The 18,916-nt window shown below is 42.5% G+C and overlaps 1 protein-coding gene across 1 annotated transcript; it reads right to left on the reverse strand.

Annotated features, from left to right (window-relative positions):
* Nucleotides 1-2,512: 2,512 nt before the first annotated feature.
* LOC116568757 lies at nt 2,513-8,798 on the reverse strand. The gene is given in 4 exon segments (XM_032304417.1): nt 2,513-2,925; nt 2,928-7,019; nt 7,130-7,782; nt 8,746-8,798. Coding segments are annotated over 4 exon segments (5,211 nt in total).
* Nucleotides 8,799-18,916: the final 10,118 nt, after the last annotated feature.

Below are 18,916 nucleotides of genomic sequence, written 5' to 3' on the forward strand. Positions count from 1 at the left end.
TTATTTTTAGAACATTTATTTAGTTGCTTTTTAAATCCACAGTGTCATTTTTTTATAATTTTCTGTTCCCTGCAGATATTTTCAAGTCAATTATGTTCACTACATATAATGAGGTGAACACTGTCACTTTATACCATTAGATATAGTAAATATAGTTTTAGAATATATGCTTATTATTCCAATACATAACAGCATATGATTCTCATGTTTTTGCTATTTTTTTGTTGGCACCCATTGAAAGACCCTCGATCCGCACCCAAGAAGCAGACACCAAGCCTCCACTGCATGCAAGTTGCAAGAGGTTCATTGGTTACACAGGCGCCTGCGGATTCATCAGCCTTCCGGAGACTGAGTGCGCAGGGCTAGGTTGGGGAGCAGATTATATAGGGCGGGGTTGGGGTGGCGGGAAGCGAGCTTACAGAAGCAGATGCATGGTTACAGGGGTCTGATTGGTAAATTTGAAATCATGCATTGTTGGGTTCAAGGCACGGACACAGCTGGTTGCTCTGGCAGCTCTCTCAACATAGCCTTGACAGCCTTGACTTATTATCACTCCGGAAGGTCCCTGTTCCTCATTTGTCTTCCTTCTTGACAGACCGGGTGATCACAGGCATCCTGTTTGCACAGGATACGTGCTTGCCGTTATCTAGTTATGGAGGTAACAAGTTACTTAATTTCACCTTCAGCAAGGAGAAAGAGAAAGGGGGGTCTTTCATTCCCCCCTTTTTCTTTATCATGGATAGAATCTTATATCCATTCGTGTTGTTCATGAAACAAGTCAGTTTGAGATCCGGTCTGTTTAATTAGTTGATATTGCTGTCTCAGTACCATTGTCTGGATTACTGACAAGCGATCCTTCATAAACTGTACGAGTTTATTCAGGATACAGGGGCCGATGGAGAGGATTAGTAGAAGTATAATAAGGGGCCCTAAGATGGTGGATAGTAAGGTGGTGAGCCAAGGAGATCGATTAAACCAATTTTCAAACCAGCCCTGGTGGGATTCAAAATCCTTTTTTCTTTGGGCTAGTCTTTCTCTGAGTTTATCCATGGTTTCCCTAACAACCCCTGTATGGTCAGCATAAAAACAACATTCTTCCTTGAGGGCTGCGCATAATCCCCCCTCTCTCAAGAACAATAGGTCCAGCCCTCTCCTGTTTTGTAAGACCACCTCGGAGAGGGATGTTAGGGATTTTTCTAAGGCAGTGATTGATTTTTCTATAGCCTCTAAATCAGCAGTCATGGCGGCTTGTAAATGCATAAGCTGATCACTTTGGAGTAAGGCGGAGGTTCCTGTTCCGATGCCTGCCGCTATTCCCCCAACTCCTAATAATATGGCTAATATCAAGGTAAGGGGTTCCCTTCGATATCTAGGTTTATTTTCATAGAAGTGGAGGATGGTCTCTGATCTGTGGTAGGTGATTCTAGGCCATAGTTGGACCAACACGCAGTAATCTGCAGTGGCCTTCAGGAGTCGGGCAGAGATACAGGGAGTTAAACCAGTGTTACATGCCCAATAGGTCCCATTGGGGGCTTCTAAGTAGTAGTTACCAGGGGAGATGAGGGTTGTTATATTACATAGTGTCTGATGGGAGGATGGTATCTTGCCTAAACATAGTCCCTGGCCCGATACTTCAGGGAGGGTTAACTTATGACTGGGAGGAGAAGAACAGGTTCTGGGGGGAGCCTGTTTTGCCTGGGATGCCAGGGGGAAGGGTTCCCTCATGGCTGTCAGACGGAGTGGCCGGGGGTGTTGTGCGAGGGTCTCTCGGGTGAGGGTTAGGGGCTCTTTGGTCTGGTAAAACTGGATTAGGACCTATCCCCGAGGTTCGGGGGTTTTCAATGTTAAGTTTAATTTTAAGGGTAAGGCCTTTATCTTTCCCGTTGAGATACCATCTAAAGCCCCAAGTTTTTCCTTGCACCCAGGAGGGAGTGCTGCTTGGGGTCTGATCCCTAAAGGTAATTTTTAATGGTAACGAGAGGGCATTTTTATAGTTGGTCCATCCTGTGGAGAAATAGCAAGTATTTTCATTGGACTTAGTATAATTCCTGCGGATGGTAATTGAGTCCCATGAAGAGGAGGGGTGCCAATAAGCATCTCCAGTAGGTCTCACATCCCCATTTGGCACAAAAGTATTCTTGGTATCCCCCGCATCTATATGCCATATCGCGAGTCCTACCATCTTTAGGACAGACATAAAAATCTGACTGAGCTAGCCTACATCTAGCTATAGGTGATTTACAACCGGGTTCTTGGACCCCCCTGGGGTCTCCAGTATAGGAGTGTAATGAGTGAGGATCAGCGGTGGGGATATCCCATTCATCTAGCCCAGCTGCCAACTGGCAGAAGTCAGGGGTGAGAGTGGGCCACCATGTACCCGGGGTGTGTTGACCCGATGTGGACCAGATGACCTCCCCCGTTTGAGAGAGAACCTGCCAGGTTAATTGCTTGGTAAGATGTGGACTGGAGCCTTTTATAGGGGAAAGGAGATAGGACAAACAAAAGAGTAAAATTAATGGCGAACAAGTCTTATCTTTAGTGGGTTTGGGGAGCATCTGACGGTCCATTCCGAGTTCTGAGGATGTTCGGTCTGCCCGTCTGGGTGTGCCGCTTTTACATGGGATGCATGGATCCAGGCTGCGATCCCGTCAACTTTTAGCGCCGTGGGCGTTGTTAGGAGCACCATATGAGGTCCTTTCCAGCGGGGTTCAAGGTTTGTGGCTCAATGCCTGCGGACCCAGACAGTATCGCCGATTTTGTAAGGATGAGGCTGCGACGGGATGTTAAGTTCTTCCTGATAGGCAGCTGCTAGAGGCTTCCACACTTCTTGTTGGACCAGCTGCAAGGCTTGCAGGTGGGCCTGTATAGAGGGGGAAGGGGAATGGGTAGAGATATCTGTCTCAAAGAATGTGACAACTGGAGGGGAGCACCATAGAGGATTTCGAAAGGTGTCAGACCATGAGGGCCAGGAGTGTTTCTGGCTCTATAGAGTGCTAGAGGCAGGAGCTGGACCCAATCTTCAGAGCCAGTTTCAAGCAATAATTTAGATAGAGCCTCCTTGATAGTTCTATTCATTCTTTCTACCTGTCCTGAACTTTGGGGTCTGTATGAACAATGTAATTTCCAATCGATCCCCAAAAGCTTGGCCACCGACTGACTTACCTGGGAGACAAAAGCAGGCCCATTGTCTGACCCTAATACCTCGGGCATTCCATATCTCGGGAAAATTTCTTCCAGTAATTTCTTGGCAACTATGTTGGCTGTCTCCTTCTTGATGGGAAAGGCCTCTGCCCATCCTGAAAAAGTATCTAAAAAAACTAAGAGATAATTATATCCATACATGCCGGGTTTAATCTCGGTAAAGTCAATTTCCCAGTGCGTACCAGGGCAGTGACCGTGTACTCGGACTCCAGGTCCGATACTAGTTCTTCCAGGATTGACTTGAGCACATGCTCTGCAATTTGCAGCCGCTTGCCGAAGGAGGAAATTTCGTTTGGGGAAATAGTTTTCTAAATTGGCTCTGTCCATTAAAGATTTCATCTTATTTGCACTTAGATGAGTCAGCCGATGGAGGTGATCTATTAGTTCCTTTGCCATTTTAACGGGTATTATGGCTTTTCCTTGATATTCCCATCGGTTTTGGACCGGGTTGTAATTGGCTCCTAACCTCTGAATGATGTCCAAATCTGTTTTCTCATAACTCCAAATGGGGTTCTCACTGTTCTCCTCTGTCCCAGTGAGGATAGTCACAGTCAATAGTTGGGGTCCTAGAGCTGCTCGTCGGGCTGTTTCATCGGCCAAGCGATTTCCTTTGGCCTCTGGGCTATCTCCTTTTTGATGGCCTGGGCAATGCATGATGCTTAACTTCTTGGGAAGAAATAAGGCCTTCAGCAGGGCCAATATTTCAGTTTTATTTTTGATTTCTTTTCCATCAGAGGTTAATAGTCCCCTCCTTCTATAGATTTCCCCATGAATATGGGCTGTGGCAAAGGCATATCTACTATCGGTGTAAACATTAAGTTCCTTACCTTCTGCCAGCTGGAGAGCCTGAGTTAAGGCGATTAGCTCGGCCCGTTGGGCTGAAGTGCCTCCTGGTAACGCGCTTGCCCATACAATCTGAGAATCGGTTGTGATGGCGGCTCCTGCCCTCCGCTCTCCGTTCTGCAGGTAGCTACTACCATCCGTGTACCAAGTCAGGTCCGCATCCCTCATGGGCTGGTCAGTCAAGTCAGGCCTTGTCCCATGTATTTCTGCAAGGATCTGGTGACAGTCATGTAAAGGGGTCTCTCCAGGGGTGGGTAAGAGAGTTGCGGGGTTGAGAGTCACCACAGGTCCGAACTGGATCCTGTCTGTGTCCAGGAGGAGGGACTGATAATGAGTAAGGCGAGCATTAGATAGCCAACGGTCTGGAGGTTGACGAATTAAGGATTCCACTGTGTGGGGAGCCAGGATTGTGACAGGCTGTCCCCAAGTTAGTTTGGTTGCATCCTTAATTAGGACCGCTATGGCTGCTATCATTTTCAGGCATGGTGGCCATCCTGCTGCCACGGGGTCTAATTTCTTAGAGAGGTAGGTGATAGGGTGTCTCCAAGGCCCTAGTCTTTGAGTTAGGACCCCCTTAGCAAACGCTTGTTTTTCATCGACGAACAGGTCAAAGGGTTTAGTTATGTCCGGCAGGCCTAAAGCTGGGGATTTGAGGAGCGCCTGTTTAATATGATCAAATGCCTGCTGTTGTTGTTCGGTCCAGATGAAAGGGACATCCTGTTTGGTTAAGGGGTACAGGGGAGCCGCTATTTCTGCGAACCTGGGGATCCAGAGTCTGCAGAAGCCCGCCGTCCCTAGGAATTCCCGCAATTGCCTGGGGGTTTGGGGCGTTGGAATGCTGAATATAGTCTTTTTCCTTGCGGCCGTTAGCCACCGCTGGCCGTTATATAATTCATAACCCAAGTAGGTGACCTCAGTCTGGCAAATTTGGGCCTTCTTTGCGGATGCCCTGTACCCCATTCGGCCAAGGGTTTGTAGGAGGTCCCCAGTACCTGTTCGACAGTCCTTTTCATTTGTTGCGGCCAGTAAGATGTCATCGACATATTGGAGTAAGATCAGGGAGGGATGACTCACCCAGAAATCAGCCAGGTCCTGGTGAAGGGCCTCATCGAATAATGTGGGGCTGTTCTTAAATCCTTGTGGCAGCCTTGTCCAAGTTAGCTGGCCTGAAATTCCCAACTCTGGGTCCTTCCTTTCAAAAGCAAAAATGGGTTGACTCTGAGGACTTAATTTTAAGCAAAAGAAAGCGTCTTTTAGGTCTAGAACAGTATACCAGGAGTGGGTTGGAGGCAGGGTGCTAAGTAGGTTGTAGGGGTTAGGCACAGTAGGGTGGATGTCTTCTATTCGTTTATTGACCTCCCTCAGGTCCTGGACTGGCCGATAGTCATCTGTTCCAGGTTTCTTGACAGGGAGTAGAGGGGTATTCCAGGGTGATCGACATGGGGCCAAAATGCCTTGGTTTAGTAGCTGCCGTATGTGTGGTCTGATGCCTTGGCGGGCCTCATTAGACATAGGGTATTGTCTAACATTGACAGGGATGGCTGTTGCCTTTAATTGTATGTGAATGGGAAGTTGCTGGGTGGCTAACCCTATTCCTCCGGTTTCTGCCCAGGCATTTGGGTAGGATGAGAGCCAGAATTTTATGTCCCCTTTAGGTTGGGGGGCTCCCTCATGCAGTCTATATTCCTCTTCTAGTTGCAAAGTAAGTATATGTAGAGGAGTCCCGTTGGGGCCTGTCACTGTGGGTCCCTTTGATTCGAAATGGATCTGGGCTTTTAGTTTAGTCAATAGATCTCTCCCCAGGAGTGGGTAGGGACAGTCAGGCACGTGGAGGAACGAATGAGAAACTTTACCAGAGGCCAAATGTACCTTCCTTTCCGTGGTCCAGTGATATTGTTTTCCTCCGGTGGCCCCTTGAACCCATGCCGTCCGGTCACTTAATTGTCCTGGGGTTTTGGTTAAGACAGAATGTTGTGCCCTGGTATCTACCAGAAAGGTGACTGGTTGCCCCCCGACAGTTAGGGTTATCCTGGGCTCGGGGGGGGGCTCCTGGCCCTGACATCCCTAGTCCTCATCTAGGGCCATTAATCTTGTGGCCTGTCTGGTATCTTCCTTGGGGTTACGGGGTCTTTTGGGGCAGCTTTTGACCCAATGCCCTCTCTCTTTGCAATAGGCACATTGGTCTCGGTCTACCCGAGGCCTTCTTTTGTCTCCTTCCCTTCCTGGCTTTCCTGCATCTAATCCTTGATTGCCTTGCACTACGGCGGCCAAGATTTTACTAAGTTCTTTATTTCGCTTACGCTCTCGTTTCTCTTCTTTTTCTTCTGCCTCTTTCCTTAATCTATCTTCCTTTTCCTCCTGGGTTTCTCTTTTACTATAAATTTTTTCTGCTTCTTTTAATAAATCTTGCAACGAGAAATCTTGTAAATTCTCCAACCGCTGTAACTTATGTCTAATATCTGGTGCTGACTGCCAAATGAAGGCCATGGACACATTTCCTCTCTGTTCATGACTATCGGGATCGAAGGGGGTATACCTACGATAAGCCTCTTTGAGTCTTTCTAAGAAGGCGGTCGGAGATTCTTCTGAGCCTTGAGTGACCTGTCTCACCTGGGCCAAATTGGTGGGGCAGCGCCCCGCATTATGGAGGCCTGCTATGAGTAACTGGCGATAAAGATTTAGGTGGGTCCTACCTTCAGCGGTGTTGAAATCCCAGTCGGGGCGGGTCAGGGGAAAAGCAGCATCTATCACGTTTGGGAGCTGGGTCAGTCTTCCATTGTCTCCTGGAACATTTTTTCTGGCTTCTAGGTAAACTTTTTGTCTCTCCTCTGTAGTGAGAAGAGTTTGCAAGAGCTGTTGGCAATCATCCCAAGTGGGTTGATGCGTGATTAGGATGGACTCTATCAGAGCGGTTAAAGCTATGGGGTCCTGTGAGAAGGAGGGGTTATGGGACTTCCAGTTGTATAAGTCTGAGGCTGAAAAGGGCCAGTATTGGAGTTGATTGCCGGGCCCCCCCCCCCTTGGCGCAAGGGAAGGAGCTTGGAAGATCCCTCCTTTATAGCTTCCTTATGACCCCTAAGTCTACCAGCTATTGGGGATTGTGAGGGGTGGCGTTCTTCCGGCGGATTATCTGGTTCCTCCTCAGAATCTGAGGAAGTTGGGGCCTGTGCCGGCGGAGGAGGATGCTGATAGGGAGGGGGGTCCTCAGTTAGGAGGTCTATTAAGGGGGAGTCATCAGGAGGAAGAACCCTCTTTGGCTTAGGACACCGGGAAGAGACAGAATCACCAATAACTGGATATAGGTTGGAAGAGACAGGGGGTTTGGGAGGATCGGCAGGACATAGGGGAACAGGGGGTTTGGGAGGTTCGGCAGGACATAGGGGAACAGGGGGAGCGGAGGGTGTTGGGAGGGGGATGGGGTCTGGAACGGGCTTAGGCTTAGGATGAGCGAAAGGAGAGACCCAGGGAGGGGGGTCATTAATAAGACTTTCCCAAACTACTATGTAAGGGACTTGGTCCGGGTGGCCCTGGGGTCCTTGGCTGAAGACCTGTAATATAACAGTGATATTAAAGGTCCCATCTCCGGGCCATCCAACATTAAAGGTGGGCCATTCAGAAGTACAGAGGGTTTGCCATTTTCTTTTCTTGATTTCCACTGACAGATTGTTAGCTCGAATCTGAACATCTCTCCAGTGACCTAAAGTGAGGCTCAAGGGGGTGGTAATGGTTTGCCCTATCCTATGATTTTGGGAGGAAAAGAGGATTATTTATAGGCAGGTATGACTTTAATATGATGGTTTAGATATATATAGATATAGATGTATATATATATATATTCCTTCCTAGAACAGAATGACAAGGGGAGGGGGTGCTTTCAGGTGCTGTCCTGCTCGCGTCCCTCGCGGGAACTTGGGAGTGTCTTAGCTAAGGTCTATCCGTATAAACCCCGGATCAGGCTACTCCGTGGAGTAGATGACCGTTATGCCATATGACTCTCCGCGAGACTCAGGGTGCAGCCCACTCAGACTCCGTAGCCAAAGGTGGTGGAGCCACACAAACATTCATACAGTCAGACATTCCTCAGATTCAAACGGGGCAGACAATTTCCTTAAACGGAATGCTATGAAAAAAAACTGTTGACATCAGAGACAAAGACCTGTGGACATAAGAGACAAAACTGATGGTCAGGAGGAACTCGAGATCCTCTTTTGACCGAGGGGTGACCCAAGACAATGGCCTTATTCAGAAACCCCAAGGCGTCCCTTGGAGTAAATTGAAACCCCCGAGGCGTCCCTCGGTTGCAGCAGGAGAGAAGTCCGAGTTCGTCAACTCCTTCTCAGCCTGCCCAAATACAGAACAGAAAGATAGGAAGCAGGCTTACAAAGAACAAAGAGACAGGTACAGAAAGAGACAGATACACAGATAACAGGGACACAGATGCTGGCCAGCTTACCTCCCAGTGGGGATTGGCCGGGGTCTTGGGTGGGATGTCAAGAGATCTCGGTGGGACCTCCAAATGAAAGACCCTCGATCTGCACCCAAGAAGCAGACACCAAGCCTCCACTGCATGCAAGTTGCAAGAGGTTTATTGGTTACACAGGCGCCTGCGGACGCATCAGCCTTCCGGAGACTGAGTGCGCCGGGCTAGGTTGGGGAGCAGATTATATAGGGCGGGGTTGGGGTGGCGGGAAGCGAGCTTACAGAAGCAGATGCATGGTTACAGGGGTCTGATTGGTAAATTTGAAATCATGCATTGTTGGGTTCAAGGCACGGACACAGCTGGTTGCTCTGGCAGCTCTCTCAACATAGCCTTGACAGCCTTGACTTATTATCACTCCGGAAGGTCCCTGTTCCTCATTTGTCTTCCTTCTTGACAGACCGGGTGATCACAGGCATCCTGTTTGCACAGGATACGTGCTTGCCGTTATCTAGTTATGGAGGTAACAAGTTACTTAATTTCGCCTTCAGCAAGGAGAAAGAGAAAGGGGGTCTTTCACCATGTGTAAGGAATCTAGGGTGTATTAACAAGTAATTGAATTCCTGGGCCTTAAGTTATATCAGTGTTCTGCTTTATGGGTGAATTAGGAGAAATGGACTATGTGCTGGTAAACATTCTTGAAAACTCAATTAAGACAACAAAGGTATTTCTCATTCATTCAGCCTTCCGTTAAGTCATAAGGGAACCTTGAGTGTATCAAGGGACTTTTCAGATGTGATTAGTTAAGGATCTCCATCGGGGAAGATTATCCTGGATTGGTTGGGTGTGGCCAGTAAAATCACAGGGCTTCATACCAGAAAAAGAAGGAGCCCTGTGAGTCAGAGTCAAAAAGAGACTTGAAGTTCCTATGGTGGTGGTTTCAGAGATAGAATGGCCATTAGCCATGAAGTCCAGGCAACCTCTAGAAGCACAAGGAGAAGGTAAGGAAATGAATTCTCCCATAGAGCCTCCAGAAGGAATATAGCTCTGCTAACGCCTTGGTTTTAGCTTTGGAAAACCATTTCAAACTTTTGAGCTTGCAAATTATGAAATAATAAATTTGTGTTTTATGTCACTTAAATTTGTAGTAATTTGTTACAGGTGCAAAAAGGAAACTCACTGTGTTAGTGTTTTGACACACTAATAATGTATATCTCTGTCAGATAGAATAGAATTAATTTTGTTTAGTCAATTTGTATTTTTTTTAAAGATTTTATTTATTTGACAGACAGAGATCACAAGCAGGCAGAGAGGCAGGCAGAGAGAGAGAGGGGGGAAGCAGGCTCCCCGCCGAATAGGAAGCCCAATGTGGGGCTTCATCCCAGGACCTTGGGATCATGACTTGAGCTGAAGGCAGAGGCTTTAACCCACTGAGCCACCCGGTGTTCTCATCAATTTGTATTTAATATTATTATTGAGATAGTTGGGTTTAAAAAAAAAAAAAAGACTGCTACTCCAAGATCTAATCTTCTTAGTCCCCTTATTTCTCCTTGCATGTCCATTAAGCATATTTATTATTTTATTTCTTATATTAGCTTTTTAGTCATATATACTGTATTATTCTTTCAGAGGTTACCCTAGATGTTAGAAGATGCATCTATGAGTTCCTGCATTAAAACCTAAGCCAGTGCTTTACAGCTTGTTGCACATTCGAGGACACTAAGAAATTTAACTCCATGGCCCCTTACTTCACCTTTGGTGCAGTTCTCCCCCACACAGTTTCTTTCTGCATAATTTATAAATCCCACAAGTTACTCTTGTCATTACTATTATTATTGTTGGTATTTTAAATAGTACTTATATTTACTTATATTTTTTACTTTCTGGCACTCTTCACTCTTAGAGTACTCTGCTTCTAGCTGACATCATTTTCCTTCAGTCTAAAGACTTTCCTATGTTGTCTCCCCTGGTGCACATTTGCTGGCAAAGAATCTCTTAGTTTGAAAATTCCTCTACTTTCCCTCTGGGAGGCAAAACAAAAGCAGGAAGTAATTTACTAACTTCAGAAAAACAAGAAGTTGTTAAGCAACTAAATAAATCCTTGTCCAGCACATGGGTCACCTGTGAACGTTATAGAGTTAAGATATTAAAACTCAACGTTGAGTTTTTAAATTTGTGTATTTGATTAATCCTGCTGGGGAAAGCCTACTAGGCCTAAATATTTGTTTTCTGTACTCGAGAGGAGGATAATATTATAGCCAAATCCTTATTTTTAATTTTAGAGAGTCAATAAATAATATTCAAAACTGGAAAATTAGAATAATATATGGGCATAAATTTGAAAGTCTTAAGAGAGAAGAAAAACAGTGAGGATACTTGAATATTGCTGCCTCTTGCAGAGAGGGATTTAGGTGGAAGTTGAGAGGGGAAACTGCTATTTTTCAATATAAGCCCATTGGACTATTTGAATTTTTAAAATTCATGTGCTATTTGATAAAATAAAGTAGAAGGTAAGTTCCCTTCTGAAGACTTACTTTTGGGTAATATGTAAAACTTCTGATAGAGGTAGACTGAATAGATGAGGAATATGATAAAAAAAAAACTACTAGAGTGAAAATAGGCAATATCATCAGAAAGGAAGACATGGCAGTGTCCATTCAGTGTTCTGGAAACAGGCTATTTTCTTTTTTTAATTATTAGTTTCAAAGGTAGAATTTAGTGATTAATCAGTTGTATGTGACACTCAGTGCTCATTCCATCAAGTGTGCTCCTTAATGCCCAGCACCCAGTTACCCCCTTGCCCTCCCATGACCTCCCATGTCCCCTCCAGCAACCCTGTTTGTTTCCTAGAGTTCAATGTCTATTATGGTTTGCCTCCCTCTCAATTTTCATCTTATTTTATTTTTCCTTCCCTCCCCCTTCATCTGTTTTGTTTTGTTTCTTAAACTCCACATATGAGTGAGATCATATCTGTCTTTCTCTGAATGACTTGTTTCACCTAATACTCTCTAGCTTCATCTACCCTTGTTGTTGCTAATGGCAAGATTTCATGCTTTTTGATGGCTGAGTGATATTCCATTATATATAATATCTCTTTTTTTGCATTCATCTGTCAGTGGACATCTGGGCTCTTTCCATATTTGGGTTATTGGGGACATTACTGCTTTTAACATTGGGGTGCATTTGAATCACTGTATTTGTCTCCTTTGGCTAAATACCTACTAGTGCATTTGCTGGGTTGTAGGGTAGCTTTATTTTTAAACATTTTAGAGTTAAGGTCTTATTCCCCAGTTTGCATCTTAATAGGGTCTTATTTCATAGGCATATAGACAGGGGTAAGAGGCAAACGTAAGGAGTGTGCAATCCCTGTTTTGAGAGTGTGCCCCTAAACTGGGGAAGTCACGATAGTGAGAAACCCAAGACGAAGAAACCTGAGGGAAGGCTTCTTATTATGTATGAAACAAATAATGGCAGACAAGTAGATACAAGGATAAAGCATCAGGAACTGCTCAAATGAACAAGAGAAGTTGGTTTGGATTTTATAAGAAAGTGTAATCGTGAATTAATACAGGGCCCTCACGCAGAAGGGACACTAATGCAGTATAACTGACAGATGTGATGAGGAAATGGATTCATGGATGAGGAAAGAAAAATTAATGTATCTTTTAGGCTTTTGGCACTGATGGTACCCTGACTCACTATGCAGACAAAATGTCAAAACTGAACCTCATCGCATGACACAAATTGTGGCAAGGTCACAATTGACCCAACTGTGGACTCTGCTGGTCTCCTTAGACTTACCCATAAACACTGTTAAACAATAAAATGACATCATGCACAAAAATTCTTGAGGGACCATAAAGGGCACTACATATAAATATTACAACCAAGTATAAGTACAAAGAAAGATATTTTGTTAGCCAGGTCTTTGACTAGATATGCACTTTAGACTTGATTTCAGCAATAAGATAGGTTGCTATGTGGCACTGTGGGAAAATCCGTCACATATTTTGAGGAACAATTCTCTGAACCTCAGTTCCTCATCTGTACAAATAATGATAAATGACTTAAGAGTCTTAAGGGTTTTAGAAACACCTATATTTGTAAAAAAAAAAAAAAACACTAATGTAAAATGTTAATATGGGAAATTAAATATGGGATGTATGGAAACTTTCCTCTGAAAATGCAAAGCTGTTCCAAAAACATAAATTTTATTTTAAAAAGGTACCTATATGACATTCAAATAAAATGTTTGTCAACAGAATAATTAAATTATTGCTAAAATACCTAATGGAGTGCATGGTACATAGAATAAGCTCAATAAATGTTGTTTCCTTTTCTTTCATCCTTGAGCTCTCAGGAAATTGATCTGCCACTTCCACATTAATCTCTGTGCTTATTCAGCCTTCCTTCTTATTCTTGTCTATTTTTTACCATTTGATTCACATTAATTCAGCCCAGCACACATCTTTTTTGAGTTCCTCATTTTGGACAACCTTCAGAGAGTGATTTTTGTAACAGGGAAGCCAGATCACTTTTCAAGTCTCACTTTTCTATTTGTTAAAGTCTTTTACTAAAACACCCAGAAAAACCCAATTTTCCTCCACTTCCTTGAACCTTTACCCTTCTGGTTCACTAAGGTACTGAGAAACAATAAGTTATTAAAAACTCAGATCCTGAATGCTTCCTTAAGGCTAAAACTTGGGCATGCAAACAAAAGAACCCCCTATTCCAAACAGAAGGGCAACATTTTCCAATGTCAAGAATCTGTATTCCCGGGGCGCCTGGGTGGCTCAGTGGGTTAAGCCACTGCCTTCGGCTCGGGTCATGATCGCAGGGTCCTGGGATCGAGCCCTGCATCGGGCTTTCTGCTCAGCCGGGAGCCTGCTTCCTTCTCTCTCTCTCTCTCTGCCTGCCTCTCTGCCTGCTTCTGATCTCTCTCTGTCAAATAAATAAATAAAATCTTTAAAAAAAAAAAAAAAAGAATCTGTATTCCCTAAATGATATCCAGGGTGTGCAGGAACATTTGTTGGTCTGGAATGTTTTAAGAGGGCCCCAAGTTCGTAGAAGGGACTTCTTTCATTTAGGGGTTCGTTATCAGGCTCACTGTCCTCTGCCTGTGAGATGCCTGATAGCAGCTCTGTACCCTCTGATTCCAGGAACTTGTCTTCAGTACTTAAGGAATTCTCATGAGACCTTCTTCATCCGTCCCATTTGCAAGGTTGCTTTCCTTACTTGAACTTCTTTTCCTCTTAAACTGCAACATTCAGTTCCTTTATATCTACTTATTGTTTTGTCTTTCTCTTACATATACTTCTTTCTGATGCCTGAGAATCGTCTTGGGGTGATGCAGCACCTGGGCTGGGGTTTACTTCGCAGACTCTACTCTTGGCCTGAATGGGACCTGTCTTCAGCTCCGTGTCCTCCAAAGCCTATAGAAGTATAAGTTCCCCAGGAGTTTTTCTTGTTAACAAGAGTTTTCAAAGTTCACTTGCATAATTAAGAGAAATTCAAAGTTCACAATATTAGCCATTTAGAAATTTGGTGCTATGAAAAAGATGTGTTGAGCGATACTCATTCTTATTTTCTATCCAACTATAATCATCTCTTGTTTTCTTTTTTTTTTTTTTAAGATTTATTTATTTATTTATTTGACAGACAGAGATCACAAGTAGGCAGAGAGACAGGCAGAGAGAGAGTGAGAGAAGGAAGCAGGCTCCCTGCTGGGCAGAGAGCCTGATGTGGGACTCGATCCCAGGACCCTGAGATCATGACCTGAGCCGAAGGCAGCGGCTTAACCCACTGAGCCACCCAGGTGCCCTCATCTCTTGTTTTCAACCCCCAAGTTTCCTTAGGAATCAAATTACTTAAGTTCAGTTTGAGGCCAGAGTTTTTTCTAAGTCGTGGACAAATGGATATATGTATTTTTGAGTTGTAAGGAGTACAATACATCACATTTTCTTAAACTTTCTCACTTTAAGAGCTATGGGGAAAATGTTTTTAAAAAGGTTTAAAAAAAAAAAGCTTTAACTTGGCGTGCATCTAAATGTTCATTAGGGAAGCAGAGTTAGGGAATTTCTAAGTGAAAGCTGTTGACTGCTTTTAAAAATAATTAAATTCAGAATAAAATGTTTGATCAAAAGCTCTTAGCCTGCTTTAGGAAAGGAAAATTTAGAAAGGGCTATGTGAGGAAAGTACATGAAAGAGATCATGGACCATAACTATTGCTTCTTGTATTTACCGGCACTTCCAATATAGCATTCAAGACACTGCTTACAATTTTCAATTTTTAATTTTGGGAACTTTTCATTTATTACATTATTTAATGGCTCTTGCATTTGGGAAAATGTTAATTTATGTAAATAAGATACCATATTTTAATACATTTCTGAAATGCCTGACATACTATATTCTAAAACTGTATGTATTAATATGTTTTTATGTATGTATATAATATTCTGCTACATGTACATAATTACTATATGTAAATATATACATATATATGTAAATGTTTAACTCTATAAATATTCAGTTTCTAAAACATGATTAATTAGAAAACTTAATATTGTTCATGTAAGAAAACTGTAGTTATAAGGAAATATTAAGTAAAATTTCCAATGTAGCTCTTCTAATAAAATATGTAGCGTAAGTTTAAACACAGACTTCCTAAGGTGGGTGCTGAGGATGTTTGTAGGTATTCATTCCAGTCCTTACCCTCACTCCCCCAACCCTAACATCAAAAACTAAGAGACAAATGCTGAAATTTTAAATGCCTTTAAACATGTATGTAGCTACCTTTTACTCTAGGCAATGAAAGATGTTAAGAATGTGTCTTGATTTTTATCACTTCGAACTAATTGGAAGTAAAATGAGAAATGGATTAATTGCACAATTCACAGGAGAGAATAGAAAGTGGGAGAGAAGGAGACTAGAGGTTTTACAGATTTTGGATAAATTACTGACAACTGGTATTCTCTCCTCTTAAACATATCTATGTATCTCTTCTTGGCTCTCTTTCTTTGGAGAGCCCTGATTCACTTGGTTCTTAAGCCGCAATAGACATCTGATACACATGTTTTCTAGGATCTCTTATCATTTCTTTCATAATCACAAGCATAATTCACAGGAGAGGATATAGCTGAAAACTCTTCTACCATTTAGAATTTTGTTTTGGAAAACAGCTGACCTATTCTTTATCATCTTCTATATATATGATAAAAATGTGTCAAGTTCATATTATCCTCCACAGTGTCAGAATGAAGTCATAGGGAGCTTTTCAAAATTTTTCATATACCTTATTTTCATTTATCCTTCTAATACTCTGGTGAAATAGTCAAGTATAGTTATTCCTCCTTGAGATAGAGAAAGATCATGTGACCTGCTCAAAGGGACCCAGATAGACAGGAAGACATATTGTATGCTATGAGGGAAAAAAACAAATTTTCTTTTTTTTTTTTTTCAATTTAGGGGACTTGAGTTTCTAGTTCTGTCTTTATAATGTTGTGTTTGTTCTTATATAAGTGATTTTATTGCTGGGAATTCTCGATTTACTTATTCTAGGGGGGAAAGTACCCACATAAACTCATGGTGTTATAAGAATCAAATGACAAAACAGCTTTCTGTAAAATAACTTACAAATATCAAAATAACTGCACACAGTGGACTAGACTGGAAGCCTGATTTTTAATCTAGTATGTTTTAATGGTTAATTCTTTTATTATGTTCAGTTAGCCAACATATAGTATATCATTAGTTTCTGATGTAGTGTTCAGTGAGTCATTAGTTGTGTTTAACACCTAGTGCTCATCATGACATGTGCTCTTCTTAATATCCTGTCCATTCTGTAACCCTCAGTTTGTTTCCTGGAGTCCAGAGACTGTGAGAGGCATTAATGGTTAATTTTTTAAAAATATTTATTTTAGAGAAAGAGAGAATACACATGGGGAGGGGAGGGAGAGAGCGCAAGAGAGAATCTCAAGCAGACTCCACACTGAGTGCAGAGCCCAATACGGGTCTCAATCTCATAACCCTGAGATCATGACCTGAGCTGAAACCTGAAGTTGGACACTCAACCAGCTGAGCTATCCAGGTGGCTTCTTCATGATTAATTTAATGGTTAACTTAGATCCTCCCATTACTTCAAATATTTGGTTGGAACTATATCAAAATGTCAAAGTAAGAATAATAGTCTAAGCATTGTGTTATTTTGATCTATTAGAACTGTACAACAGGGGCGCCTGGGTGGCTCAGTGGGTTAAGCCGCTGCCTTCGGCTCAGGTCATGATCTCAGGATCCTGGGATCGAGGCCCGCATCGGGCTCTCTGCTCAGCAGGGAGCCTGCTTCCCTCTCTCTCTCTCTGCCTGCCTCTCCATCTACTTGTGATTTCTCTCTGTCAAATAAATAAATAAAATCTTTAAAAAAAAAAAAAAAAGAACTGTACAACAGGAAAACCAAGAAGAAAACACTAAAGACTAACTAAGCAGCACCATGAAAAATGACCAGTGACTTCAGAAATCTCCTCACCAATAAAGAGCTCTTTTGAGTGTGAGCCCTGATTACTCAGCAAAGGAGGAAGAGATGAGACCTAGTGTTTTTTTTAGTGCTTTATGTATGTCACGTAGCCTGCAAATGCATTACATGCATCGCCTCATTTCATATTTGTGGTAAAATCCTGAAGTGATACACTATCCCATTTCATCATAAAGACCCTGAAACACAAAGATGGTAAACAGAGGACTCTTTAGGTTACAAATCAGGCAGTCAGGATTGTTGTTTGTGCCCTAATCATAACTCAAAAAACAGAATAACCAAAAGTTTTACCAGGTTCCCCTGATATTATTCAATATATTCCTTTGTTTGCAAAATAGTTTGTCAGTAAGCACAGTTCTGTGGGCTTTTGCCAAACAAATATCCTTGCTACATTTTAAGGGCAACTGGCTCCAAAGTGATACAAGGAATGGAAATTTTAGTACAGTTGGTAAGATAACCTCATGATGATTTGTAGCATCAGCTCTGTGATTCCAAAAATAGAGCTCACTGAAGCTACACAGCCTTTGGCTGACACAGCAGAGAGTAAAATTCATTCCAGCCTGAGGCTTCTAGCTGGACTTTCTATTTGTTAGAGTTGCTTATGAATCTCCCTCCATGTTCCCCTTACAAGAGGGAGTCACCATTGCCCCCTTTTAGCACAGACATTGCCTTTGATTTAAAATGACTGTAGACTGCTAGGGCGAAAGAAGGTATCTGGGGAAGCAAAACCAAAATCTCTCCTAGAGGGAAATATCCTGTAGAAGTGACATTTTAGAGCTCTGCAACTCAGTAGGATGATCTCTGTTGACTGCATTTTCTGTCTGAAAGAGTCTGCTGTAATGCAAGCAATGGATTTGTTTAGCTGTTTTTTTTCCAAAAGTGCTTATCTTTGAGTTTGGGTTCTAAAGAAATAATTGAAAAGGCAAGTGAATGCACCAGACTTCAGCTGTGTCAAAATGATTTGCAGAGGAAATAAACTGATGTATTTAACTGTAGACATCACATCTCAGGAGGGTGGTAAGGGGACCAGTTTCTGTCTCTCTCCCTTCTAGGCCTTCTCCTTGACCATGGGTTCAAGTGCTGATTAGAAATAGCAAAAGATATTAATGTTTCATACCCAATTATCTCACTGGTGTTTTATAGCTGAAAATAGCAGTGAATCTTTCTGGGTTTCAAGGAAGTAAGTATCTGTCCAGTGGGAGGGGTATCTGGTTTGAGTTCTAACCATTGAGTGGGCAGTGTTTCCCCAACAATTGCAAAGGCACTTCCAGTCTCAGTTTATTAGACACAAATCAGATTAAAAGACTTCCACAAAATTTCCTCAGCAACATGCAGTCTTTGGAAAAGGACACAAGATGGGGTAATACAATTTCTATACAAGAATCTATTTTTAAGTTTACAAATGCTTCAAAAGTTGATCCATCTCTAGGGAATGGGGATGGGATACAGACTAAAACCCTTGGTGCCACTCTCATTACACAGGCTAACCAAATGGGATTTCAAAAGTAACTTTCCAGAGTATCATTATAAGGACATTTATGTCTGACCAGATGGATCAAGATGTCAGGTTCTCATGGCCTTTGCATTAATTCAAACAAAAGTAGGCCCTTCTCTAAGATTAATGTTCAGCTTCTCTATTAATACATTGATATTTGGACTAGGACTTGATTGAAATAAAGTTATGTCTCCTTTACAATGTTGCATAAAATGGCTTGTCAAAATGGAAAATCTCATTTGAAAGAATTTTGTGCTTTATTAAATAAAAGCAACATATTAGTAACCATTGCAAAGAAAGAATACTCTGCCTTAGTAATTGATCTTAGTCATTGATCTATTGACCTGGTCATGCAGTGAATTCTTCTGATAGTCTATTTTGCACAAGGCTCTGCACAAGGAAGAAGTTCTTCTTATTATTAAGGAATTTA

This window comes from Mustela erminea, chromosome 11, assembly GCF_009829155.1.
Source record: "Mustela erminea isolate mMusErm1 chromosome 11, mMusErm1.Pri, whole genome shotgun sequence".
Taxonomy (NCBI): Eukaryota; Metazoa; Chordata; class Mammalia; order Carnivora; family Mustelidae; genus Mustela; species Mustela erminea.